This window comes from Neomonachus schauinslandi, chromosome 1, assembly GCF_002201575.2.
Source record: "Neomonachus schauinslandi chromosome 1, ASM220157v2, whole genome shotgun sequence".
Taxonomy (NCBI): domain Eukaryota; kingdom Metazoa; phylum Chordata; class Mammalia; order Carnivora; family Phocidae; genus Neomonachus; species Neomonachus schauinslandi.
In genome coordinates, this window is record NC_058403.1 from 214,521,588 (window position 1) to 214,548,830 (window position 27,243).

The following is a 27,243-nucleotide window of genomic DNA, read 5'->3' on the forward strand; positions in this document are numbered from 1 at the left end:
ATGGGCGGAAGGGAGCGAGGACCTGCTGTAGTTTAGCAGAAGTGCTGGGAAGTGCGCGAGATCCTGTTTTGTAGAGGAGGAAAGAGCACCCAGCTCCCCCTACCCTCAGCCTGAGAGGAGGCAGGGTCAGAGTCCCCGAGGCCTGGCTCGTCCCACCCACTGGGCGAAGCTCAAGCCACAAGGCCTTGGCACCCTCTTGGGTGTCCCGCATTCTCTCTGCCCCTGAGTCCTGGGGCTCCTGCCTGTGCTCCCGCTTGCTGTCTGTCCCCAGGCTGACCAGGCCAGAGGAGTCGGCCTGGGGGGACGAGGAGGAAACGGAACACAATTACTACAACAGCATCCCAGGGAAGGAGCCGCCCCTGGGTGGGCTGGTGGACTCCAGGCTCACCCTAACTCAGCCCTGTGCCCTCGGGGCCCTCGGAGCCCTCAGCGCCCTCGGCCAGGTCAGCCTCTGTGGACCTCGTGGGTGGGGGCGGGGGGGGCAGGGTTGTCCTCAGGCACTGACTCCTTGGGCCTTACCCTAGAGTTTCCTTCTGCTTCTCCTTGATCCCAGTGGAGGGCCCTGTGCTTCCTTTCCCCCTTCCTCCCTCCTTCCCCAGATGCACAGAAGGTCTGGCCCTCCTCCAGACTCAGACACTAAGTAGATCCTGTATCAGCAGTTTCATCAGGGCCATGAAATGGGAGTCCAGGGGCGGTAATGGGAATATACGATGGGGAGACTCACTCTGTGGTCAGGAGGACTTTCATGAAAAAGCAGTGTTTGGGCCGGGCCCTGACGGGTGAATAGGAGTTGCCTGGGAGAGCGGCACAGGGAGGGGCATCCAGGTGGAGGGAACAGCATGTGGCAGGTGGCAGGAAGGTGCAGACCCCTTCTGGAACCGAGAGGGCAGCTGAGGCTGCAGCAGAGGTGGGTGGAGGGATGGGGAGGGCAGTTTCAGAGCCAGGGGCTGGGGGAAGGGTTTAGAGGGTTTAGAGCTTCCCTTTGCCTCTGACTTAGGTCTCCAACCATGCAGGAGGGTGGGGCGCTGGGGGAGCCTGGGTGCTGGGCTGGGAAGGGGGACTTGCACATGGCCGGAGGACCCGTCACTCTCTTTTTCAGGGGGTATCTCCTGCTCAAAGGGACACGCGCAGCCTGCCGTGGGACCTGGGCCCCTCAGGTACCGGTAGGTGCCCCAGCCCCTCCCCACACTGTCTCTCTCTTTTCACTTTCACCTCTGAGACTATGCTCACTCCCCATGCTCTTAGGAGGTTTGACAACATCAGTTTCTTTTTATTCTGCACAGACTAGTTTCATTGCATTTTGGGGAGAGATACTGCATTTACATGGTTCAAATGCCAGAGCATAAAAAAGCATTCAGTGAGAAGTTGCTGGGCCCCCTGCCCACCTCCCCAGTCAGGCCACCAACTGTTAGTAGTTACTAGTTTCCATTATGTTCCCAGAATTCTCCACGTATATTCAAGCCCATTCGAGTGCGTGTATCATTTTCCGCAGTCCTACAGATGGTGGCGTGCTGTGAACAGGTCCACCTCGCTTTCTCCACGTAGCCATCTGTCCTGGAGTTCTTTCCACGTCCATCCACGCAGATGTCCTCACCCTTGTCCCCACAGTGGACTCCTCCACCCTGTGGAGGGTCTTTTCTATTTTGCCTCTACTTGACTCATAGACGTGTGGGTAGACCTCCAGGTGTTTGCTGTGATATCAGCATGAGGCGGGTTCAGGGGTCTCAGTAGAGTCTGTCCCCAGGGGAGTGGCTGCTTGTTCTATTTTGATGAAATCACGCAGTTGCCCTCCCATCAAGGTACCACGGGCTTTTGTTTTAACAAAATGATTGCGTTTTTAGCCCGTGAGCATCTTATCCCGTTACACATAATTAGAAGTGACCTGCGCCCCGCTCCCTGTCCGGGAGCTCACCCACCCTGGCACATTTGTGTCTCCTTTCAGACGTGGGGAGAAGCAAAAAGATGATGGCCCCCGAGGCATGCTGGTCCTTGCTCACCGTGAGGTCCTTCTGAAGGGCTGCAAGCTCTCCCCCAGGCCCCGCAGTTTGCTCATTCCTGCTGCCCTTCTTGCCAGGCACGGAGGGTCTTTCAGCCCTGTGTCTGCCCTGCGGAGGCCGAGCTGGGGGACGGCGAGGAGCAGAGCCTGTTAGTCGAGCTACCAGAGGCTTCGAGGCTGTCCACCCACCAGCCCCACTGCAGCTGCCTGTTCCCCCACGGCCTCCCTAACATCTGTGCTGGGTTTGGGTTTTTTTTTTTTTTAGATCTTCCCAAATAATCTGGGCATTTTCGTGACTCCCAGCATGGTGCTTAAAGACCACTTTTGTCGTTGGGCACCCAGCAGGTGCCCAGCTAAGATCTGGCCCCGGTACCTGGGCTGACTGCCCCCTGTCACCCCGGACTCCCAGGGCTCCCTAGTATCTCCCAGCCCTGATCCTCTGCACAAGCTGCTGGTGCTTCTTGTTATGCCTTTCCCTGTTCTCTAGCCAAGAACTCCTACCAGTATGTTCATGCCCCAGCTCCGATGTCCAGGAATTCTCTCTCAGTCCGGATTCCTACAACCTGGGCTTCTTCCCTCTTCTTCCCGACAGAGCCACCCAGGTACCCCAAAACTAATTTTTTAAAAAGGTTTTATTTATTTATTTGACAGAGAGAGACACAGCGAGAGAGGGAACACAAGCAGGGGGAGTGGGAGAGGGAGAAGCAGGCTTTCTGCTGAGCAGGGAGCCCCATGTGGGGCTCGATCCCAGGACCCTGGGATCATGACCTGAGCCGAAGGCAGACGCTTAACGACTGAGCCACCCAGGCATCCCTGAATTGTAACTTTTGCCGTATACTGTTCTAAGGTTTTAATCCTCAGCCCTACTTGTAAAGGAGCTACTCCTATCTCCCCACTTCGCCGAGGAAGAGACTGGGGCGCAGAGAGGTTAGCAGACTTGCTCGTGTCCACAGAGGGCAGGTGGAACTGGTATGTGAGTTCACATGTCCACAAGGGTAAAGATGTAGCTGGCATAACATGGATGTAATAGGGGCGCCTGGGTGGCTCAGTTGTTAAGCGTCTGCCTTCGGCTCAGGTCATGGTCCCGGGGTCCTGGGATCGAGCCCCGCATCGGGCTCCCTGCTCGGCGGGGAGCCTGCTTCTCCCTCTCCCACTCCCCCTGCTTGTGCTCCCTCTCTCGCTGTGTCTCTCTCTGTCAAATAAATAAATAAAATCTTTAAACAAAAACAAAAAACCAAAAAAACAAAAAAACATGGATGTAATAAGCTGTAGGGTCCTCGGGCTGGATATGGCCACGCAGTGTATTGAAATCATTATTTCTCTGCCAAGGATTAAAAACAGTGATGTTTAGAAAAGAATAGACAGTTCTGAGAAAAATACACACGAATGCCTTCTGAATCTGGGAAGAGAAGCTCAGCATTGCTCAAAATACGAGAAATGGAAATTAACATCCCCTAGATGCCATTTCTCGCCTCTCAGCCCAGCAAACCCCTGGCACCTGGTAGGACACCTTGGGCGAGGCCAGAGGACTGGTCAGGATCCAGCAGAATCCGAGTGGACCCAAGTGAAAAATTCCTCTAAGGGTAACTTCTGCTGTCTGTGTGAGTTTTGAACCATGGCCATGCTGCACACACTCACAATTAAGAAGGAAAGAAAGGAAATCCTAAAATAGAACAGGAACAGAATCAAGTGACCCATGTGTCATGTGGATAGGATAACATAATTACAGGGAGACCAGTTTCATCGTGATTATTTTTTGGATGTAGGCATTTAACATAAGTGTGGGGCTTTCTGCCACCGTCCTGCCTGGTGGCCTTCTGGTGCCCCACAGCCCCTGGATGAACATTTACGGGGTCTGTCACTCCAGACGGTGCTGCGCAAGCAGGCCTACCGCTTCCTGGAGGGCGGCAGGTGTGGGTGGGGCTCCCGGTGGGGTTCCTCCTGCTCCCCTCTCCTGGGCTCCCCCAGCTGACCCCTCCACTCCTCCTGCGCTCCCCAGGCCCACCAGGGGACGGCTACGTGCAGGCCGACGCCAGGGGCCCCAGGGACTACGAGGACCACCTGTATGTCAACACACAGGGTCTGGATGCCCCAGAGGCCCTGCAGCCAGAGGACAGTCCCAAGAAGGATCTGTTTGACATGCGTATGTGGGGGCAGGCCCCCTAGCAACCCGTGGTCTGATGGGGGTGGCCCGGCCTTCTTCCCCTTGGGACTTTGCAAGTTGGTGAGGGTGGGGTGGGGGGACTCTCTCATCTGATAGGGGAAGCTCTGGGGGCCCCTCTCCCTGGGACTCTTCAGTTTCTTGGGGGTAACCCAGTTTCCTCTCTACAGGGGTCCCTAGTCTGAGGGGAGGCCTTGAACGAGTGGCTGGTGTGAGGGGGGAGGCTCAGGCCCCTCTTCTCTATGAGACTCCTCAGTCTCTTGGGGGAGGCTTAGCTCCTTCCCTCTGGGTCTCCCAGTCTGATGGGGGAATTTTATCTCCCTCCTCCGTGGTTTGAGGAAGTGGGCCCAAACGCCTTGCACTGGGAATCCTGGCCTGATGGGGGAGGCACCCTTAGGGGGACTGCTCCTTTGGGGGGACCCCAGTCTAATGAGGCGGGCCTAACCACATGTTGATAGAGTGAACCACGGATGGGGGAGCTCTGTCCTTCCTTCCCTCTGGGACACCCTGGCCTGAGGGAGGACTCGGTCTAATGGAGGAGGCTTGTGTCCAAACACCCTCCTTACAACACCAACACCACCCTCTTCCACCAGCACCACGGGGCTCTTGGCTCCATGCTGGCCCAGGCAGGGTCATTTCCCTTCCTCAGGACACCTCTCTAGTGGGAGATCCCCAAGAACCAACCAAGTCAGCTGGAAATTTCTTCCTTCACAAAGTCTGCCAAGTCCCTCCCCCACCATCTGATAATGACACAAGCTAACGTCCACTGAGCACTCACTGTGCCCCAGTCAGTGGGCTAAAAGCGTGGCCCCTGCTGGCTCCTCACAACAGTCCTCAGATGGGAAAGGAGGTGCCCCAGTGTGTGAGCTTCTGAGGCCAGCTGTCCCCTTGGGGTGACCAGATGGCCCAGCAACCCCAGCAAGCCTTCCATTGAAAATTCTGGGTCTGCGTCTGATTTGGCCAGCCTGGGTCAGTGGGGGGGAGGGTGAGATGAAGATGTTGACTGGCCAGGCCTGGTCACGGGTCCTGCTAGCTGGAGGCTGGGTCAGCTACACCTGGACCACTGACGGAGTCAGGCAGGAGGGACTCCCAAGGAACAGAAAGGGGAAGGCGCGTGGGGGCACAGAACCTAGCTGTGCAGGGTTGGGGTCAGGGCTGGGGTTCTGATCTGTGCTGCCCCACGTCCAATTTTGCCAGGAGGACACAGGCTCAGAGAGGGCGAGCAGCCTGTCCATTGTCGCACTGGTGCTCTGCAGACCGCTAGGAGCTCGTCTAGGAGAGTGTGCAGGAGAAAGGCATGCGGGCAATCGAGATGCAGCGCTGTATGAGGGGCTGGCCGGTGTGATCAGACAGTCAATGAGCCAGGAGGCATATGCACTGGGAAGGAAGCCAAAGTGACGAGACAAGAAAAAGAAGGATGTGTACACATTGGGGAGAAAGAAGCACTTTATTTGCATATCCGTTATGGGCATATACATAAAAATCCAAGAGAATATCCCGCATAACTCCTAGAACCCAACAGACGGTGAAGGCAGCACGCAGCGTGCACACAGAACACATGAACACACCCACTCAGCACACACACAGTGCACACTCAGCACGCAGCCAGTGACGTACGGTGGGCTCAGTGCAAGGTCTGATGCACCCTAGGCGCTCAGTTCCCCAGGGTGGGGCGACCACCTGGAGCTCTCCCTTCCCAGCCCAGACCCCTCCCTTTCCAGCAGGGGGCAGCTGTCCGCCCCTGCCTCCTGCACTTCGTCCTCACCTGCAGGACCCTTCGAGGATGCTCTCAAGCTGCACGAGTGCTCTGTGGGGACGGGCACGGCGGCAGTGCCCCTTCCCTTGGAGGACCAGTGGCCCAGCCCCCCGACCCGCCGGGCCCCCATAGCCCCCACGGAGGAGCAGCTGCGGCAGGAGCCCTGGTACCACGGCCAGATGAGCCGAAGGGCGGCGGAGAAGCTGCTTCGAGCCGACGGGGACTTCCTGGTGCGCGACAGCGTCACCAACCCTGGGCAGTACGTCCTCACGGGCATGCACGCGGGGCAGCCCAAGCACCTGCTGCTCGTGGACCCCGAGGGAGTGGTAAGGTGGGGCACAGGAGCTGGAGGCGGGGCCGGAGTTGGGCGGGGCGGGGGAGGGTCCGCAGGCTGGAGGCGGGGGCGGAGTGGGGAGGGTCCACGTGCTGGAGGCGGGGCCGGAGTAGGGCGGGGGCTGAGTGGGGAGGGTCTGCAGGCTGGAGGCGGGGGCGGAGTAGGGCGGGGGCGGAGGCGGGGAGGATCCGCAGGCTGGGGGCGGGGCCGCAGTGGGGCGGGGCGGGGCGGAGGCGGGCAGAGGAGGGTCCGCAGGCGGACACGGTCCCTGGCCCCCGCCGCAGCAGCCTTTAGGTTTAATCAAGTATTTTCCGGATTACAAAGCCCTTTACATTTACAGATTCTGTTCCCGTTGACGAGGTAATTTAGAATTACAAAGTATTTTCCACTTTAACAAGAATTTTAGGATCTGTAAAGAAGTTCCGGAGTCCATACAGCATTTTGGGGGTTTTGAGGCCTTTCCGGGTTTACAAAGCACTATATTTGATGCACTTTTCTCCCACGTTCCATCAGCATTGTGTATCTTACAAATAATGATGTCTTTGAGTGATAAATACGATGTTTTTCTTTTCTAGTGTATTTCAAGGCTCACAAAGCATGGTTCAATTTACAAGGAGTTCTAGGGTCTACAAGTTACTGGATGCACACTTTTCTCTCACTTTGACGCCTTTGAAGCCTGCATGTTTTTTAACTCGGTCTTTGAGCTGCCATGATTATTTTGCTGGGAGGTTTTCCCCTCTCTTTGTGGAGCATGAAATAGTGATGAATCTTAACATTGCTTTGAGTCCGTTTGAACTTTGGTATTCTACAGTTCCTAAAGCATTTTGGGGTTTACAGAGCATTTTTAAATTTACAAAGAGCTCTGGGGTTCATGAAGCATTTTGCAGCGTCCAAGGGCCTTGGGGTTTACAGGTTATTTCCCAGGGGAAGGAGCTTAGGGGTGTTAGAGTCTTACCAGGTGCTTTTACTGCATCCAGCCCAAGCCTCAGAGCCGCCCCGGGGAGCTCCATCCCCTCTCTGTCTGTCGGTATGGGTCACACTCCCTAGTGGGGCCGAGGCTCCGGGGGCCTGTTCTCAGTTTACCTTGTGTCTGGCTCACCGCTGCAGCCTCTGGCCTCGTGGGCCCCATTCCCTCTCTGCTAAGTGGACCTACCTGATAGGGTCAGCAACTCCTAAAGCTCCAGAAACTTCAGAACTTCCTCAAATACTTGGTTAAAGGGCAGACTCCCAGGTCCCAACCCCAGTTCCAAAGAAATAGACAGTTATGCCATAGGGCCCAGGAATGTGCCTTCTAAGCCTGCTTGTGTCCGGTGAGCCTGCTTTGCCCATGAAATACCTGACAGTGGGGCCAGAGGGTTACCATCCGTGGTGTATGTGGTGATGCTCAGATTTTCTCATTCTAAGAGGCAGCAGATTGCTTTCCATTAGGTGTTCCCAAGATTTTCTGGGGCTGCCCTACCAAATGGCCACCAACGGACTGGTTTAAACAAGGGAAGAGTCTTCTTCCCTGGCTCCAGAGGCTGCAGGTCTGAGATGCAGGTGTCATGGGGTGGGCTCCTGCTGAGGCTCCGAGGGAAGATCCTGTCTAGGCTCCCCCAGGTCCTGGAGGTGCCACAGCCCTTGGTGTCCCTGGCTATTTGACACATCCCTCTGGTCCCTGCCTTGCCTGCTTTCTGTGTCCAACTTTTCTGCTCTTATAAGGACACCAGTCATTGGCTTTGGGGCCACCAGAATGAGCTCAAGACCCTTCACTTAATCACATCTGCAAAGACACTTTTTCCAAGTAAGGTTCCATCCGCATGTTCCAGAGGTTGTGACACAGACACATCTTTTTTGGGGCCACCGTTCCACCTGCTGTAGGAGGGGTGGCCCCAGAATCCTGTGGTTTTGGAGCCCATGTCCTTACTAACTCTGGAATTCTGAGTCTGATTCCATGGAAGCTTCTGAGCCAGCAGTTCTCAGACTTGAGGGTGCATCAGGCCTACAGAGGGCTCTTGAGAATGCAGAGATTCCCATTCAGCAGGACTCTCCAGCAAGCTCCCGGTGGTGCTCACACAGGCCTCTGGCCCTGCAGGTGCGGACCAAGGATGTGCTCTTTGAGAGCATCAGCCATCTGATCGACTACCACCTGCAGAACGGGCAGCCCATCGTGGCTGCCGAAAGCGAGCTGCATCTGCGTGGTGTGGTCAAACGTGAGCCCTGAGCCAGGTGTGTAGTCCGCCCCCATGGGCTCCCAGCATTTACCCATTCACCCAGCTTTTTTCTCATTTTAAAAATTAAGAAAGAATTCACAAACCACACAATTCACCCATTTAAAAGGTGCAACTCAGTGGTTTTTAGTGTGTTTAGAGATGTGCAATCATTCTCTACCTAATTCCAGAACATTCCATCGCCCCAAAGGCACCCCGCCCCCATCACCCCCTCCCCTCCCCATCTCCATTCTCCATTAGTCGTCACTCCTCGTCGCCCCGCCCCAGCCCCCGGCCCCCACGAACCCCCTTCCCGTCCGTGGATGAGCCTGTTCCGGACGTGTCACCCACATGGACTCACACCCCATGTGGCCTTCCGTGTCTGGTTCCCTCCCTGAGCGTCGTGGGTTCAGGGTCTGTCCCCGGGGCAGTGTGTGGGCTCCTCGCTCCTGTTTGTGGCCCAGTGACGCTCCGGTGGATGGACACATGTTTACCTATTCACTGTCGATGGACATTTGGGTGTTTCCACTTTTTGGCTGTTACTAATAATGCCACTCAGAACATGCATGTCCAGGTTTTTGTGTGGATGTATTTTCATGGCTCCTGGATCTATACCTAGGAGTGGAATTGCTGAGTTCTCATGGTAACTCTGGGTTTAATTGGTGATAAAACATCTCTGGGAGGAGGTGGCTCTACACCAGAGGAAGGACTAGGGTGGCCTGGGTCTGTCTGGTGGGCATTCGAGGAGAGGTGGGGGAGATGGAAAGGTAAACCCTTGGCCTTTTGCTTTTGGTGCTGGGGGGCCATGGGAGGGTTTTGAGTTGGGGAGGGACAGGCAGGTCTGGGTGATTCTAGGACCTTTGTGGTGAGAGACTGGGGCTTCTGGGGGCAGTGGGGGGTGGTTTAGGCAGGAGAAGGTGTGGCTGAGCTGGGCTGCATGCACTGACTTGGGGAGGAGGGAGAGATAGGACCGGGATTTGGGAAGCCAGGAGCTGGGGGTTCAGCTGGGGAGGGAGGGGCTGCAAGGGGAGAGGGTTGCGGGATATCCCCCCCCCCCCAGGGCTCAGCAGAGAGGCGTTTCCAGCCAGGTTGGGCTGCTCTCCAGTCCCCCTGACCACGGCCCCTTCCTGCCTCCCGGTCCCCAGCCAAGCCTGAGGCTGCAGGCACAGAAGGGATTTCCAGTCTGAGGACAGGCTTTAGGGGCTGGGAGTGGGCACGTGGAACACTGACATGATCTGCAGTGCCTTTGGGGCTGTGTGTTCGCATGTGTTAGGCTAAGACGTGCTTCCCTTCCGTCCCCAGAGGGGTGTGTGACCTGAGAAACAATGCCGATGGCACCAGTGGCCAAGTCCAGGCATGGTGCTCGGCACCTCCCAAAGCCTCCAAGTCCCAGGTGGTTCTGAGCATTTTCGCAGAAGGAAGGGCACAGAGAAGTGAAGGCCCTACCCTAGGTCACACTGCAAGAACATGGGGGAGCTGAGACCTCTCCCTGGCCCCTCAGCCTGAGGACCCTCACTGGGCCCTGTAACTGAGGTTCGGGGGGCCACTTGAGCCCAGGTCTCTGGTTGCTGTCACAGCTGACCCCTGACCTCGCCTTCTCTTTCTTCCGCAGGTGATGGTTCTCAGCTCCCGCTCCTGTCCTGTGCTGCAGATGCTCCCTGTCGTGGCCTTATGGGCTCCTCAGCTTCTCTCTGGACCCTGGTCAGGCTGGAGCTGCCGCTGTCTCTCCTTCCTCCAGCCTCTAGATCTTCCTTCTCCAGCTGGCCCTGGGCTGGGACAGCGAGGCCAAGAGATGGGGGCCCAAGACCCTTTAATCCCACCGACCCCTGCCTGCCTCCACCCTCTGCCTGGGATGAGGGTGTCCATACCAAAGACAGAACTTTTCTCACCTTTAAAGAAAATATCTTACAGAAACCCAGTCCTCTCTCTCCGAGCCCTGGCCGGGGTCGCCGCCGGGTTCAGGAGGAACCATCTCTCTCCCCAGAGGGACTTCAGCTCACCTCCCTGGAAAGATGGATTCCTGTCCTTGACAGCTCAGTTTCTCCACCTGAAAAATCAGTGCACAGTTGTCTTTTATGGGGAAGAATTAAGGTGTTTGGGGTCCTCAGGCCAGGACACCTGTGAATGTTGAAGTGTGGGGGGCACCTCAGGGCTCAGCTGGGACAGTGGGGGGCATCCAGGCAGCAGCCGGACAACCCGCCCTGGTGGGGGGTGGTCATGAGGGCCCTGCCCTCCCAGCTGTCCACCTGTACTGGACATTTGGGGTCTGTTTGTAATTACACGTGGGGATGATGGTGAGGAAGTCAGCCTACCTGACACTGAGGGGCCCTTGGGTTGGGAGGCCAAGGCCAGTCTCCCAGGTGGAAAGCCAAGGCACACGTGTGTCTTCCTGCAGCTGGAGGGTGTGGGGGATGGAGAGGAGGGTGCAGGCCTGGAGATGTGTCCCTGTGGGGGAGCACTGTCCCAGAACCCCCAGCACCACCCTCACGCTTCTATTTCCACCCCCAGATAGAGCACCCCACTCCTCTATGAGACACAGCCCTGTCCTCTCCTGGGAAACACCGTAGCTTATCTCCTATATGCTGTAGACCCGTGTCTTTCAGGATGCCCCGAATATCTGGCAAACTGTTCTTCATTTCTCCTCTTGACTGCTCCTAACTTAGCCCTGAATGTGGCCTGACATTCTCAGGTGTCCCCACTCCTGACCCCCTAGGAGCTCCTGCTTATCCCCGATGCCTCTCCAGACCTTCCCTCCCAGAGACCTCATCTCTCCCTGAGACCCCTCCTCTGACTATCCTGAAGAGGCCTTCCTGACCCTCACCACACCCTGCCAGGGCCACACCTGTGCCTAGGGTCTGGCTCATCAGCAGGCCCCACCCCCATGCTCTGGGGGAGCCTGGTGAGGGTATGGGGAGCAACGGCCACTCTGTCTGTAACTGGGAGCGGGGGAGGGAGAAGCTATCAAACGGCAGAGCCAGAGGGGACTCTGATGCCTTGTTTCTTACTTTAGAGGGGCCAGTCTGTCCATCCACCCATCATCTACTCACCCATCCATCCATTATTCATTCCATTCATTGGTCCATCCACCTGTCCCCCGATCCTGGTATCCTTTAGTATGCCTGCGTTGGGCTCCCCTTATCTGCCAGGACCTCTGGTGGGTAACGAGGATGCAGCAGTAACCAAGACTGATCTGTCCTCATGGAGTCGATAGTCGAGTGACATCAAGCAGCAAATCACCACTAAGTGTGTAATGACAATGTGAACTTAGCCCAGGAAATCCAGGAGGGTGGGAATGACACAGGGGATATGGTCTGGAGGATGAGAGCCCCAGGGGAAGAAGACAGAGTGCTAGGCAGGAGTGATAGCATGTGCAAAGGCCCTGTGGTGTGTGGCTCGCAGCACATTCAGAGACTAGAAGGATGACCTGTGTGGCTGGTGGTGAGATCAGAGGGGTGGTGGAGTGGAGGACACGGCTGGGGGGAAGCTTGGAGCCAGGGAGAGCTGCTGGGGAGCTTTGAAGCACAGAGATGATAGGATTCCCAAGTGGGAAGTACACTGTTGGGGACAGGAGAGGAATGGGGGGCAATTGGGAGAATTCACTAGGTTCTGGACTAGGGGAATCTCCAAAAGTATCCGATTTCAGAGACTTGTAGGCTAGAGAGGGGTCCTAATGCACTTTGTTCATTCATTCGTTCCCCTGTGTCCTCCTTCAAAGCCTCTATGTATCTAGGACACCTGCTGAAGCATGTGCTAAGAACAGCACCAGCTGTGGGTGCTCAGATTCTCCCCACTTGACAGAAGGGGGAGCAGAGGCTCAGAGGGTGAGGTGGCAGAGCTGGGATTCCCACCCCATCACCTCCCCTGTCCTGCTCTCTGAGCCGGGAACGCCAGGTCTGGGGTGCCCATGCAGTGAGGGGGGCCGCGAGCCTGGCTGCCGCTGGTCCCCCAAACTTTTCTCCTGCCCCCATCTACCCTCAATTATTTGGTCGGCAAATGCTCCTCGGGCCGGCCTTGTCCTCAGGGAGCCTTGGGGTGGGAGGCAGGCACCATGCAGCCTGGACTGCTTGCTTCCTTTCCCTGAATTGGGCTACTCCCCTGTGCCTCAGTTTCCCTGTCTGTAAACTGGGGATTGTGGCCCTCCTCCACAGTGGGTTAACCGGTGCCTTGTTGGGCCGAGGTCTCTCCTGGGAGCTTTGGACAGGCCTTCCCGTAGCTCTTCCAGGGGAGGAGACAGAGCTCAGAGGAGAAGCTGTTGGCCAGAACTGCATGGGTATAAGGAGGCTTCTCAGGACTGGAGCTTTTTTCTTTGAGCTTCCTCAAGGACCTGTCTGCGGGTGGCTGCAGGGGGCAGTCTGGCTCCTGGCAAGGAGCCTCCTCCTCTCCCACAAGCTTAGGTCCCTGGGGGGTGGGAGTTGAGGCAAGGAGCCTCCTCCTCTCCCACAAGCTTAGGTCCCTGGGGGGTGGGAGTTGAGGACCAAGGCCTTGCAGCATGAGGTGGTGTGACTCAGGGTGGGAGGGGCTGGTTAATACCACCTGGGCCCCTTTGCCAGCCTCCGCATCTCTGATCTCAGGAAGGCTGCAGCCTGGGGTGTAGGGGGAGTCCTGGGGATCTGCCACACCACACCAATCAGCCTCAGGGCTCTGCAGAGGAAGCAGGTTTTGTTGACTGGAAGAGGTTCCTGTTTAGGGACCACAAGGCTAACTAACCAGCTGGAAGGGCCCGCCTCCTGGACCGCGCCCCTCCGAAGGCAGATGTTTGGGACCTATCCCCAGGTTCCTTGTCTCTCTGGGCCTCGGTTTCCCCAGCCCCCGAAGGTGATGGGGTGGGGGCCACGGGGAGGGGCTTCAGCCGAGCTGGCTTTGGTGGGGATCAGGTTCTGGCGTCCCTTTCGAGGCTGGGCCAGCCCCCTTTCTCACCAGTAGCAGCGTCCAAGAAATGACCACCAGCGCTCCCATCACAGTGTTCTAGGCCCTGTTGTCAGCCCTCTGCGTGTCCTCACCGGTTCATCCTCACCTGAGGCCGTGGTACAGGGACAATCTTTATGCCTGCAAATTGCCCTGGGGACAGAGGCAGAGGTCTGGGCACCTGCCAGCAATCACACCACAGGAAGCATCGGTGTCAGGCTTCCAGCCCCAACAGAGCACCTCCAGATGAGAGTCCCCAGTTGCTCAGCACGGGAATCGGCACAGAACAAGCTCAAGACCTCCTCCCTCAACCCAACTGGGAGGAGACCCTGCCCCAACTGGGTAAGGGGGAGTGGGCAGTGAAGCCCCCAGCACCCAGGCCGGCTTATCATCAGAAAACCCCCAGAGACCTGACTCAGTCACTTCCCCTTTGTGAGCACCACTCTCCCTATCCATGTGATGGAGGAAGGTGGCTTGTGGCCTCCGAGTTCCCCCCTCCCGCCCGCTGCAGGACCGAGCGCTATTCTAGGACTCATGCTTTTTACTGTGGTCCTAGTTCATCCATTTGTCTGGCAGGTATTTATTAAAGTGTCCCCCCAGTGTCTTGGGGTCACAGCAGGGATAAGGCTGCCTTCCTGCCTTCCTCCCAGCAGCTCCAGGCCCGACAGGGGCAGTGGACATCAACCAAATACTTGCTCTGGGGCATTCTTCACCATAGCTAAAGTTGGGGTTCAGTGGGCACGGTTAGGCTGTGATGACTGGCCAGCCCAGGCTGGCTGGCAGGGCAGGCTTCTTGGAGTTAGAGGTGAACTGAAGCATTCATTGGCACCTGCTGCCCCTGTTGGACTTTGCGGCCATGTCAGTGTTCTGCCCAGCACAAAAAGGGGCTCAGTGTTTGCTAAGAGAGCAAAGCTGAGACAGACCTTTTGGGGGAGTCATGGACCTCTCAGAGCCTTGCTTTTCGCATCTGGACAAGGAACTCCAAACCCCACCTCACTCCAAGGGAGTTCTGTCCCGCTCCCACCTGCCCCTCTGCACCCCTTCTGCTGATGACCCAGTGGTCACTGCAGACCAGCCCCCATCTAGCTGGGGCCGCAATGAGGAACACAGGAGGCTCCTGGACAATCATAATTTAATAAAGTCCAGGCTTTAGGTTAGTCCTGGCAATCCACTAACTTGCTGGCTTCTCACAGACCAAGACTGGACCCAGGACTGGTTGGCCTTAAGGTCCAGAAGGGGACATGGAGGCTGAGAGGGAGGGCAAGGGGTGAGGAAGCAGAAGTTGAGGCAGGCAGCGTTCAAGGCAAGAGCAGGCGGCATCCAGGGGACCCTGTGGTTTCAGGAGCTGCCAGGCCTGGGGCTGCGGCCTGGTGCTGCCCGTCATCAGTCTCTGAACTGTGAACAGCATGGTGGGGGTGCTCGCCCCTCTCCCCTCGGATCGCGTTTTCCTGCTACACGTTTGTCACGGGAGCTACAAACCGACACTTACAATGTATCTGTGTACCTGTCCACTGGCGTCCCTGGCACTGGGAATCATCAGAAGGCTGGACGCGGCGTCCACCAGCTGCTCAATAAACATCTGTTCTCGAAATGCAGGCCGCTCCTTGGGCGGCTGCAGAGTGGACACCCGTTTACCGTCTACCGGGGAGGAGCGCAGCTTAGCTGCTGGGTCCTTATGTCCGGAAGGAAACCCTCACTTCGTCCTGCACTGACGGGGGAGGGCCACCGCCGGGTTGCTCTGAGTCCTTAGGGGCCTGGCCCGGACAAGGCGCTCAGTGACAAATTTAGTTGCGCCCCTTGTTGCCATTGTTTGATTCATCACCCGGAGTCAGGAAAGCAAGCGGCTCTCCAGAGAACCTGCCTACAGCGAGTGTGGGTCTCGGCCCCGCCCAGGTGGACTGAGGCAGGGGCCAGGGGCTCCCGGGGGTCCCCGACTTCGCGGGTCCGTAGGCTCAAGCGCTAGGGGTGGCCATCCACAGGGCGCCACCACCTGCTGCCCACCCATCTGCCCCCACCAGCCCCCGGGGTCCGGCCGAGGGGCAGCCCCCTGAGGCCTGGGGGCGGGGCGGGGCGGGGCGAGGCGGGGGCGGTGGCGGGGGCCGCTTGTGCGGCCGTACTAGGAGGAATACGGCGGCGCGGCGTCCGGGCTGGGCGGTTTCCCGCCGCCGCCGGTGAATGAGTCCCTGCTGCGCTGCCGCCGCCGCCCGTGCTGGAGCTCTGGCCGCGTCCCCCGCGCGGGCCCCGGACCTTCGCGCCAAGACCCCGGCGTGCCCGCGGGACAGCCTCCAGCCTCGGGCCACCACCCCGGGGCAGGTGAGTGCGGGGACCCCGCCACGGTCCGCAAGGTCTGCTGAGACCCCCGCCCCCACCCTAAGCTGAGTCTGGCGGGGGTGGGGGGCGGAGAACTGGCGGGAGGGGTCAGCTCGCTGCGCTGTCAGGCCCCCGACTCACCTCCTCTCCCTGCCCCCACCCCGGTGCCTGGGCCCTCAGCGCTGGGCGAAGCCACAGGTGGGTGGGAGCTTGGGGGGGGGGCGGGGCTGGGACATCCTGGGGGTCCGCACACACACCGTGGGTATCTTCCCTTTGGATTGAGTGCAGACCCTTTAGAAAGCGCTTTGAGATCCTTCAAACGGGGTGGGGGCGGGAGAGGGGCCGCTCTCCCCTGGGAGCTTCCCAAGAGTCGGAGCGCCGCCCCCCACCTCCCTCGCTTCGGCTCTCGGGTCTGGGAAGTTAAGCCCGATCTCTCTTGGGAGGGGAGGGGAGGCGCGACACGCCCTGAGTGACCCTGCTGACGCCCTGCTAGCTCCCTGCTGGCCAGGGCCTTGTCCTTGTGGCCCCCTCCATGGGGGCCAGGAGCCCCCTCTTCCAGTCCCCCGGTGCTTGGGAGCCCGCAGCTCCTGACCCCTGCTTCTCTTCCCAGACTCCAGAGCTCCTCCTGACCTCCGTCCTGCCTGCCCCCATGAAGAAAACCAACCTGTGGTTCTTGGAGCGTCTTCGGGGGTCTGGGGAAAACGTCACTCCTGGGAGCGAGGCTGGGGACAAGGCTTCCAAGGGGCCCCTGCACAGCAATGTGCTCACACCTGACAAGATCCCTGACTTCTTCATACCCCCCAAACTGCCCGCTGGCCCCGCAGATCCTGAGGGGCAGGCTGAGCTGGGCCCCGCCTCGACGACGGAGCAAAACCTGGCCTCGGGGACGCCCCGCCGAGCCCCCCGGAGCCCGCGGCTGCCTGCCAAGCTGGCAGCTGAGAGCAAGAGCCTGCTGAAGGCAGCCACCCGGCACGTGATCCAGATCGAGAGTGCGGAGGACTGGCTGGTAGAGGAGGCTGCCACCAACGCTGACCCCCAAGCCCAGGGCGCCATGTCCCTGCCCTCCGTGCCCAAGGCTCAGACGTCCTATGGCTTTGCCACGCTGGCAGAGAGCCCCCACACGCGGCGTAAGGAGTCCCTGTTCCACAGCGAGCATGGAGCCCTGGCGCAGGTGGGATCCCCAGGTGCCGGTCGCCGTCGGGGGGGCACCAAGGCCAATGGGGGCGATGGGGTGCCCAGGGAGGCTGGTGGGGCCCTCATGAGCCCCAGCCGCTACTTCAGCGGTGGGGAGAGTGACACAGGGTCCTCAGCGGAGTCCTCCCCATTCGGGTCCCCTCTGCTCTCACGTTCCGTGTCACTGCTGAAAGGGTTCGCGCAGGACAGCCAGGCCAAAGTGAGCCAGCTCAAGCACTCAGCGGGCCGCCACAGCTCCCTGTCCGCTGAGGACAGCGCACCAGACACCAGCCCCGGGGCGCGGCGCCGCCTGACCCGCAGGGCCACCCCAGAGCCGGGCCCTGAGACTGGCCAGGCGCCCCGTGCAGAGCACGCGGTCCGCATGGGCCCGCGGGGCAGCGTGCGGCTGCTGGCGGAGTATGAGGTGGCCCAGGCCCGCCTGCGGGTACGCCTGCTGGCAGCCGAGGGTCTCTATGACCGCCTGTGTGACGCCCGCAGCATCAACTGCTGTGTGGGGCTGTGCCTGGTCCCCGGGAAGCTACAGAAGCAGCGGAGCACCATCATCAAGAACAGCCGCCACCCCGTCTTCAACGAGGACTTCTTTTTCGATGGCCTGGGGCCGGCCAGTGTCCGGAAGCTGGCCCTCAGGATCAAGGTGGTCAACAAGGGCAGCAGCCTCAAGCGGGACACGCTGCTCGGGGAGGAAGAGCTTCCGCTGACCTCCCTGCTCCCTTTCTTGTAAAGGCCCCTCCCTGCCTCCCTCGCTCCCGAGGGGGCAGAGGGAAGACCCCCTCCCCTCCCACTCAGATCCCCGTGGGCAGGAGGCCAGCAGCCAGGAGGGGGGCTGGAGGGCTGTTTAAACTCAGGCTGGGCTGCCATCCATGCTGGGGGTTACTGGGTTGCCAACGGTGACCGGAACACTATCTTTCATGGGTTAATTTTTTCAGAGGAGGAAGAGAGGGGGCAGCCAGGGAAGAGAAGGGGACACTTTGCAGGGCTGAGCGCCCCCCTACCCCGTGCCCTAAGTTCCATGCTGCCTCACCCCTTTCAGAGTTCTGGAAAGGGGTTCTCCGGGGGCGGGGGTGGCCAGGAACCTGTGAGACGCTTTACCGTAGGCTTCCCAGTTCCCCAGTGACCCTGCAGGGGCCCAGAGGGCCTGGAGACCGCAGAAGTGGATCACAGACCTAGAGGTGGCCAGTTCTGAGCTGAGCCCAATATTTCTCTTGGTTGCATAAGAGTCCTCCTGCCCCGGCCCACCAGACCCCCCCCCCCACCCCCTCTGCCCCCACCAGACAGCAGTACCAGGTCTGGGATCTACCAACAGCGCCCACGAGGCTGCAGGAGACACCCCACCTGGGTTAGGCTCCAGAGCAGAGCAGGTCAGCGAGGCAGGTGCCACCCACTGGGAGAAGACAGGCAGAGAAGGGAGGCAGCGTTGCTGTGGGGCTGGAAGTGGAGGAAGGCCCGGGAGAGGACAGCGGAGGCTCTGGCTCCCCTCCTGCCCCTGGGAGCCGTATAGCTCTCCTGTCTGCTATTTTCCTCCAGCACCTTCCCTGCTGGGCCAGCCCACCTCACGCTCAGGAGCCTTCCGCCCCTGGAGGGGTTGCTCAGAACAGGCCCAGAGTGCAGCCCCCAGCCCCCACTCCGCCCCGTCCCTCCAAGGCCGGGGGCTGCCACCCCCCTGCGCAGCACCCTTGGCCGCAGCACGCCAGGAAGTGATAGTCAGGGACTGATGGCTGGGTTTTCACTCCACACAGTAAATAGCTTTTGGTTAGTGTGGGCGGAAGCTGACGGGCAGGGAGGACCCTGGTTGTGCACCTTCATGCTGCATGGGTTTAAAGTTGTGTCCATATGTGGGTCCTTGAATGATGTCCGTGGATGTTTCCCAGCTTAACACAACAGAAACGGTACAGTTTGAAGCAGGGGCCAGGCCAGGCTGCCTGGTGAGCATGGTTGGATGGGGGCAGTCCCTGGGGATCCCGGGGCACCCCTCCCCATCCAAACATTGTCCCTCCTGACTAGGTTTCCAAATCCCACTGGGGGAGGAATGAAGGAGATTTCCCCTGTAGCCGGGGAAAGCACTTGTTCCCGTTTGCACTTTGGGACTGAGAATTTGGGGCCCTTGGAGCTGAGGTCCCTTGCTGTGCCCCCTCTCCCCTCCCTACCTCTGTCCTAGGCCTGTTCCTTCATGCTCCCTGCTCCTGGTGTCAGAGGGGGGCTCCCCTTTACTCTAGAACCTGGAGACCCCCCCAGGGCCAGGCTTGTGGGCTGGAGCAGGTGGACAGAGGACCCTGCACTGAGTCAGATGCTTGGAGCTTGCACCCTCTCCCTTCCCTCTGACCCTGATCCCTGCTTTCCCTCTGGGGAGGGCCCATTTTATATGTCCCTGCACTATTTGATATCTTTGTGTTACAAGTTGACTGTGGGTAAATCCTTAAGACACCCTCTCCCAAGTGTGTTTGTTTATAAATGCTGTTTTTAGTGCAATAAAGGTGTTTCGGGAGTGTGGGGGTGGAGATCTGTTTGCTTTGGTGTTTAATAACAGGAGGAATTTTGCCTTGAGCTCCAGGGAGGGTAGTGGGGGCCTTCTGATTGGCGGAGTCCTCTCAGCCCATTCAGATCCTCTGGGTCTGTCTCCTGCTTGGGGTGGGGGTGGGAAGGCAGACTGCAGCAGGGTGATGCCACTGGGAACCCCGGGCCCTGTCACTGTGGCGGCTAGCATGCATTTATTCAGCGGGTCTGTGTACAGGTCCTGTCGTCGCCCTCCATCTGCACACACAGCGTCCCACCTCACAGAGGAGGGCAGGGGTGCTTTAATAACATGCCCAAGGCAGCCTAGCTAATGAGAGCCAGGACTGGAACTGGCACCCTCACTGTGGCCACTGGAAGGAGGCCAGGGCCTGCCCCTTCCAGGCTCTGCCCACTTGGGGACACACTGGACTTGCAGCATCATCACCAACAGGGACCCCGTCAGATGCCATCGGCTGCCAAGCAGGAGCATCCCCCCTGACCTGCCCCTCACCCTCATCTGGTCTGCCCCAGCCCCTGAGATCAGACAGATAGCAGAAAGCAAGTGCTTCAGCCAGGAGGCCACCCCCACCACTCCCACATGACTTGGAGACACATGATTTGGAGGCTTGGGCTGCAGGTCATTCACATTGATGCTGGTCCCTGGGCCTGGAACGCCTCCCAGCCCCCAACTTCACTTTCAGGCTTCAGCTGAGATGGTACCTCCTCCAGGAAGCTTCCCAGTCCTCTCGGCTGGGGAAGGGGACTTTGCTCAGTATGTCCTGCATCCGATCTCAGCTCACATGCCGACTGGGGCTGGGACAGGTTCATCTTGGTCAGTGGTGTCCTCAGCTCCAACACCAGGCTGGGCACCCACGAGATGCCTGACCAGTAACTGATGAGTCATTGGAAAGCCATGGCTTGACCCCAAGCCTAGGCCCCTGCAGGGTCACTGGGGAACTGGAAGCCTGCGGTAAAGGGCGAGGGTCCCACCCACCCTTCACCCCTCCCCTGCTCTCACCGTCGGTGGAAGGGCTGAGTTGGCCAGACATGTGGAGAACCCTTTCCAGCGGAGGCGTGATGGGAGGTGGCATCCATCACAGGAGGCTGGGGTTGGAAAGGTGACATCACGAGGAGGAGAGCAGGACAGGCAGCACGGGCCTCCTCCGGCTCAGGGAGCGCAGAGCCCGGGCTGACGTGGGCTCTGTTTACTCCTGACTCGCTCTGTGTGACAGGTGGGGAAACTGAGGCCCGGAGAATCGAAGAAGGCCAGCTCCATCTTCACGGACTTGCTCAATGAGGAGCTGTGCTTCCTTCACCCCAGTTCTGGGATTAAGAGGTAGATGAGGCAAAGCTGGAAAGACGAGCCTTCCCAGGTGGTGCCCACCTGAGGTGAGCGCTGGAGGCTGGGGACAGGAGCAGAATCATTTCATTGAGTCCAGCGGGTACAGCAGGAGGGAGGGACACCTGAACCACAGCCTGGAAGACATGCAGGATCAGTGAGGTGGGTTCCAGGAGAGGGCAGGTGCTTGCCTGCTACCCCTTACTCGGCAAAGCCTGTGTTGGGCATGCCTGTCCCATCCTGGTGCAGCCAACGCCCTCCAGGTAGAACTGGGAGGCCTGGGGGGTCCTGCCAGCCTGGGGGGGCAGCGGGGAAAGCAAACACATCTGAGCGGTCGCCTTTCTGCCTGGGAGCATTTATTGTGTTCCTGCTGTATGCTGGAAACAAGACCCCCTTGGGGCCAGCGGGGAAGCCCCAAGTCACAGGTAGAGAACCCAGGAGCCAGGTGGGAGGGTCAGGATGTGGCCCTACTGCGTGCAGCTCCTACACCCCGGGTGTGCCTGGCCTCCTATGTGTGCACCCACTTCACAGCAGAGGGAAAGAGGGTGCAGAGCAATCCCAGAAAGGAGGGGGCCTTGAACCCGTGCACAGTAGGACAGGAGCACAGACAGGCTTGGGCTGGGTGCCCCCACTGCTGGCTCAGAGCTGGGGTCCCCTCGGACCTGCGCACTGGAGCTGGCTTCCTCTGGGATTCTTGGGCAGGCTGAGAGTGCTCTGCGTCCCTGTGCAGGGCCCTGTACCCCCACACAGGTCCCAGGACTGAGTTGTGTCTCCCCCTCGCACGCCCCAGGGCAGGGTGCATCTCTCCCCACAGCTCCCCAGTGCAGGGCCTGACTCCGGCTCTGACCCTGGGCCTGGCTGCTTTCTCTCCTCTTAGCCCCGTGGGGTCCAGACTGTCCATTACAAAGCCACCAGGAGCCTTTGTGCGGGGTTAGGGTCCCGAGCAGCACCCCCCCCGCCCCGACAGCCTGCCAGATGAGCCACAAGAACCAGGCCTGGTCGGGTCCCAGGATGTGTTGCCAGGGCAACCAAGTACCTTCTCCCTCTTCCCTGCGAGCCGCTGATTGCTGGGCAGCCTGTGTGTGTGCGCACGTGTCTGCGTATGCACTCGTGTGTGCCATGCATGTGTGCGTGCACACAGCCATGTGCCTCTGTGCACACACGTGAGCCGCATGCATGTGAGTGCAGCCCTGTTTGTATACACACAAGACAGCGCAGTGCAAGCCCGGGAAGGCATGCGTGTACGCCAGTGGGGCCATGTGCATGTTAGCACGTGTGTGTGCCCACACGCTCCCATGTCTACACGGGCGGTGTGTGTGTGTTTCTCTGTGCAAGTCGGTAGCAAGCTATGTCATGCACGTGCATGTGTATGTGCTGTGACTGGCCGTTGCTCAGGACACCCGAAAGGACATGCCCCAATGGGACCAGCAGCCTGAGAAGACTCCGTCCTCCTGTCTGCGTGCTGGCTCCTCGAGGGAAACACCCTTGCCGTGAGCTCCATTCTGCCTTTCGGTCTCAACCCCCTTCTCTTTCCCAGGGCAACCCATACCCCACTGAGGTCAGATCCCCCTCTACTGCCTGTGACAGCAATCTGAGCAGGATGGTCTGTGTTTGCACCCAGTGCTCAGCCCAGGGGCAACCAGGGGAGGCATCAGTCCTCTCTCCTTGCAGCCTGGCCGCCACCCCAAATGTAGCTACTCTCAGGACAGCCAGGGACATCCAGGGCCCCCGCCAGCAGTAGGCACCCAACTGGGTACCAATCATGAAACGCTGCCCCTTTCTCTGAGTGGAGCCAGCACAGGCCACAACAGAGCCAGGAGAGGAGGAGTCCAATGCCTGCTCACCTTGTGGGCACCTGGATCTGGCTGTGCCTGAAGTCCATAACTGCATGCCATTTCAGTCCAGAGGGCCAACAAAGTCCCTTCTTGGCTTAAACCAGTTTGACATTAGACAGCAAGTCTTCAGTCTGGGGAAGTAGAAACAACGCTGACCTAGGGCTGTCACAGTCTGACATGGGAAAGCAGAAGGCAGGCAGCCCCCGGAAGGCCTAGGGTTTGTATGTCCCACTGAGCTGGGAATGGTGGTAACCAAGGGCGCTCCGTTAGGGCACTGATCAAGGAGGGCTTTGCAGAAGGGGCAGAATCTGAACAGGGAAGGGGTCCTGGGGCAGCAAGGACCTTCCCAAGGTGGAGGAAAGGGGCTTGGGTATGGGGCTCCCCATGGCCCCATATCCCCGCACTGGAGACTCACCCTGTGCCTGCCCCACCCTGTGGCTCATGCCCCTTCCCCAGGACCTTTGCTTTTGTGGTACCTGCCTCCCACCGCCCTGGGCCCAGAGTTCTGAACCCTCGTCTGGGAGAAGTGCAAGGGGAAGGCTCCATGGTGGAATTCAAGCCCCCATTCTCCACTCTGCAGGCGGTGTGGCCTCGGGCACGTCACGTGGCATGTCTGAGTCTCAGCTGCCCCATGCACAACGCTTGCGTTGTGATGAGGTCCAGGCTCCTTTGTGGGAAGAAGGGCTCGAGGCTCAGGCACGCTCCGTGGAAGCAGGCACAATATTGTGATGATAATTAATATAATCACATTAGGCTGATAATTTTAGGCTACCATCAGACCCACTGAGGCCGGGCTCTCCCTCAGCCTCCCGATGGGGGGCGGGGGCGGGGGGGGGGGAGGGGGAGGGGGAAGGGCAGCTCTCCCAGCAGCACCTGCTCCTCCCTCCAGCTGCCTGCACCCTCCCTCCAGTGTGGGATTCAATTAAGCTTCTGTTTCCTCCTCAGCTCCTCAGCAGCTGGGAGGGAGGGGCTGCCCCAGCAGGCTCTGGGGACCCGAGGAGAAGAAACGACCTCGGTAAAAAGGAACCGTGGGGACGGAAAGACCCGCGTTTGCATGCCCTCCTCGCCACGGGGGGAAGGGGGGGCGCCTCCCTCGCCCCCCTCGCTGCCTGCGTGTCTGGCTAGCGGACAGTCCGGCTCTGCTGCTTGCAGGCTCCCTGGGGCTCAGTTTCCCCTTCTGTACCATGGAGATGTTACTCCCCTCCAGCGTTACATAAGATATGCACATACCGTGCAGGGCCCCTTTATTGAGCCCAAAATGGATGATGAAGGATGGCCCACATGCAGCATCTGCTGACCCTCCTCACACATGGGGAAACTGAAGCACAGGGGGGCAAACCCAGCCAGCAGGTGGCAGGAAGGCAGTTCCTACCAGTGCTGGGCGCAGACCCCAAGGCTTCCACCTCACCCGCGCTGCCAGCCCCCATCTCCCCACACCCCCACAGTCTCCTCATGAGCGGCACCGACCCCCAGCCTTCCAGGCCCTGCCTGCCCTCGGGCCTGGCTCTTCTGGGAATCAGTTTCCTCCCAGGACCCTGTACCCTACTGTAACCCACCATGCTGGTGGGGCTGGGGGCAAGGTCTGAGGCGTACAGGCATGGCTCCCAAACCTGGTCCTGGCAGAGCTGGCCCAGAATTTAACCTTGTCCAGAGGGGCCTGGGAGGTGAACCTTAACACGCCTGACACCAGTGAGACCAACCCTTGGGGCACTGAATCAGTGGACCTGAGACGGAGAGCAGCCATGTGGGTCAGGCCGGATGTGGCAGGAGGCCAGCCGTGTCTCTGCTGACTCCACCCCTGGGCACCTCCTTCGGCCCCAGTCCCTGTACAGCCTTTCCCTGTGTGTTCAGTGAATTCTGTGAGTCCCCTCCAGAGAATTCTCCAACCTGACGGTGGTTTGGGGGATGCCCGAATTTGGCGGAGACTGGGCTGTCTTCTTTTTCTAGCTCAGCTGCTTCTGGGACCCTCCACCCCAGGCCCATACCCTCCCTGGGGGCTCACACTGCCATGGTGACACATGAGTTCTCCCTCCAACCCCAGCCCCTGACTGGCTCCTGGGCTCCCCATCCCTGTCACTTCCCTAACCCTCTGAGTCCCTGGATCAGGCCACCCCTGATTCCCAACCTTACTTCCGCTCCCCCAGCCAAGCCACAGAGCCTCTTGTTTATTCCTTGACATCAGGGAGGCCCCTTGAATCATGGGTGGCAGCCCTAGGTCCCTAAACTCCCCACAGAGGACCCTGGGCAAGACCCCCGCCCCCAGCCTCAGGTTCCCCATGTGCAAAATAAGGTGCTAAGCTTGCTTTCAGCTCTGGTGGTGGGCCAATGGCAGGGTCACAACATAAACCTCATCAAACACCCAGTGACCATGTGTGTCACAGGTTTATCTGGGTGCACGCTGAGGCCCAAAGGGATGGTGAAGCTGCTTCAAAGGAGACTCACGTTCCAAGTTTAAGGTGAAGCAAAACTAGTTAGGGCAATAAAGTGTAGCCTTGTGGACAGAGTTCACCTGTTTGCAGATTGAGAGTCCTCGGGTTAGCAGCCAAGCCCGCATTTGCCGAAGCATCAATGAGAGTGAGTGAGCGCCTTCCCCTGGGTGGCAGGTGGCCTGGCTGCTCAGAGCTCTACAAGGCGGTTCTCACTGGCGTAGGACACTGGGTGACATCGGGGGACATTCGCAGTTGCCACAACTGAGGGTCCTTGTGGCATTGAGTGAGTGGGGGCCAGGGATGCTGCTGGATGCCACACTGTGCCCTGGACCACCCCACCCCAAAGAATGACCCTGCCCCAATGTTGGCGGTGCCCAGGGAGAGCCCCTGGCCTACAGTGATACTGCACAGAATGATCGTTGTGCCCCTTTGCAAGTTCTGGGTGCTTTCTTCTCACATGAGGATGATAAGAGAGAAAGCATGGGAATTGCCTGGCATGGTGGCCGCCACATTCTCAACACTCAATACATGTTCGCTGTTCCTTTTTTCTGTGGCAGATATTGACCAAGTAAGGGCCCGCCACCTGCCAAGCCTTTAGCTGGACGTTGGGGACCCCACGGCAGGCCATGCAGACAAGACTCCTGCTGTGGCAGACCACAGCTTCCACAGATGGCCTCTGGGATGGTATTTCCAGCCCCACGTGCTCTTCCAGAACCTGGCCTATCCCCAGCAAGGGCTGGAGTCTCCGTGTCCCCCTCCTCAACTCTGGGAGGCCCCGTGTCTGCTCCAGAACGTGGCCGAAGGGACACCACGTGACTTCCAAGGATAGGCCACCGCGAGAACACAATGTTGGCCTGGCTTCCTCTTGGGATGCTCACCTTCGGAGCCCTGTGCCATGCTGGGGGAGGCCCAGGCCCAGGAGGGGTCAGGCTGGTGGTCCCAGTGAGGTTTCATGGAGCCAGTGAGTACCTGGACTGCAGTCATCTAGCTGGCGTCCCCGATATCGCCGAGCAGAGACTCACCTCCCCTGCCCAAGCCCCTGGGGTACAGGGTCCAGCAGCATCGTCGCTAATTTTCGGGGTACGTACCCTGAGTGACTAGAGCCCTGCCCTCGGGGAGCCTTCTGGAGAAAGAGACAGGGGACGGGGAGGGGAAGGAGAAGAGCGGCGCTGACAAGGGCAAGAAGTGCTGTGCGCCCCGAGAGGCCAGGGGTCTGAGGGGTGTGTGGACTTCACCGGGGCAGGGGTCCCCCGGGGGGTTGGTGGGCTTTGATAAATGTCCAAGAGAGACCCTCTGGTGTCTGGGAGGAAGGGGGACTATTGGCCAGCACGGAGCGTGGGAGGAGGCTGGGGCTGCATCACTGGTATGGAAATGGGGTGTGTGTGGGGGGGAGCGGGCAGGATATATTTGAGAAAGATTGAGGATGTAAAACCTCTGGCATAGGGGTGTCTGGGTGGCTCAGTGGGTTAAGTGTCTGCCTTCAGCTCAGGTCATGATCCCAGGGTCCTGGGATCAAGCCCCGCGTTGGGCTCCCTGCTCCGCTGGGAGCCTGCTTCTCCCTCTGCCGCTCCCCCTGCTGTGTTCTCTCTCTCCCTCTCTGACAAATAAATAAATAAGATCTTAAAAAAAATAAAACCTCTGGCATGTGTTGAGATTGGATGTGGGGATGCGGGTGGGGTCACGCCAGGCTTCCCTCTCTCAGCCCCACTCTGTCATACCCACCAGCAAACCCAGAAGGTTCTGCCTTCCAAACACACCCAGAACCATCCCTGCAAAGAATGAACAGCATGGATGAACCCTCACACGTAATGTTGTGTGAAGAAGCTGGACATGCTGAGCGATTCCATTTATAAGGAGTTCAAGGACAGGTAGCATGAATGTGGGGTGATAAAGTCAAGATGGTGGCCACAGCAGGGGGGGGTCATGAGGAGGGGGACGAGGTTGGCCTGTGGGAGCTGTTGCTGTCGATATGTTGGTCTGGGTGGTGGTTACAGTGGTGAGTTTATCTATACATGCTCACTGAGCTCATAAAGGTCAAGTATCCAGAATATATTTTAAAAATTCTTTCAACCCAGTAAAAAAAAAAAAAAAAGACAAACGACCCAATTAAAAAATAGGCAAAGGACCGGAACAGACACGCCCCCAAAGAGGATACGAAAGTGTCCAGCAAGCTCATGGAAAGATGCTCAACATCAGTCACCAGGAAAATGCCAATCAAAACCACAAGAGATACCCTGATTGAGAAAACCAGAGAACACGTGTTGGTGAGGGTTAGACAGACTAGAGCCTGATGTAGGGCTGCTGG

At 58.9% G+C, this 27,243-nt stretch overlaps 2 protein-coding genes across 2 annotated transcripts in view; both read left to right on the forward strand.

Annotated features, from left to right (window-relative positions):
* Positions 1-10,486, forward strand: part of SHC2 (SHC adaptor protein 2) — a gene marked incomplete at its 5' end in the record, with an annotated part of 28,266 nt that extends 17,780 nt beyond the window's left edge. Inside the window, 6 exons of the mRNA XM_044913202.1 lie at positions 272-443; positions 1,100-1,163; positions 3,996-4,139; positions 5,929-6,239; positions 8,322-8,455; positions 10,049-10,486. Coding sequence (XP_044769137.1) covers positions 272-443; positions 1,100-1,163; positions 3,996-4,139; positions 5,929-6,239; positions 8,322-8,450 — 820 coding nt within the window. The remainder of the gene's footprint in view (positions 1-271; positions 444-1,099; positions 1,164-3,995; positions 4,140-5,928; positions 6,240-8,321; positions 8,456-10,048) is intronic.
* A 5,814-nt stretch (positions 10,487-16,300) lies between these two features.
* C2CD4C (C2 calcium dependent domain containing 4C) lies at positions 16,301-17,566 on the forward strand. The gene has a single exon (XM_021705430.1). It carries the CDS (start codon positions 16,301-16,303, stop codon positions 17,564-17,566), a length of 1,266 nt encoding a protein of 421 aa, XP_021561105.1.
* The last annotated feature ends 9,677 nt before the right edge of the window (positions 17,567-27,243 follow it).

What these genes read in the sequence shown, in the direction of transcription:
- C2CD4C (XM_021705430.1), top strand. Translation starts at nt 16,301, where the DNA reads ATGAAGAAAACCAACCTGTGGTTCTTGGAGCGTCTTCGGGGGTCTGGG.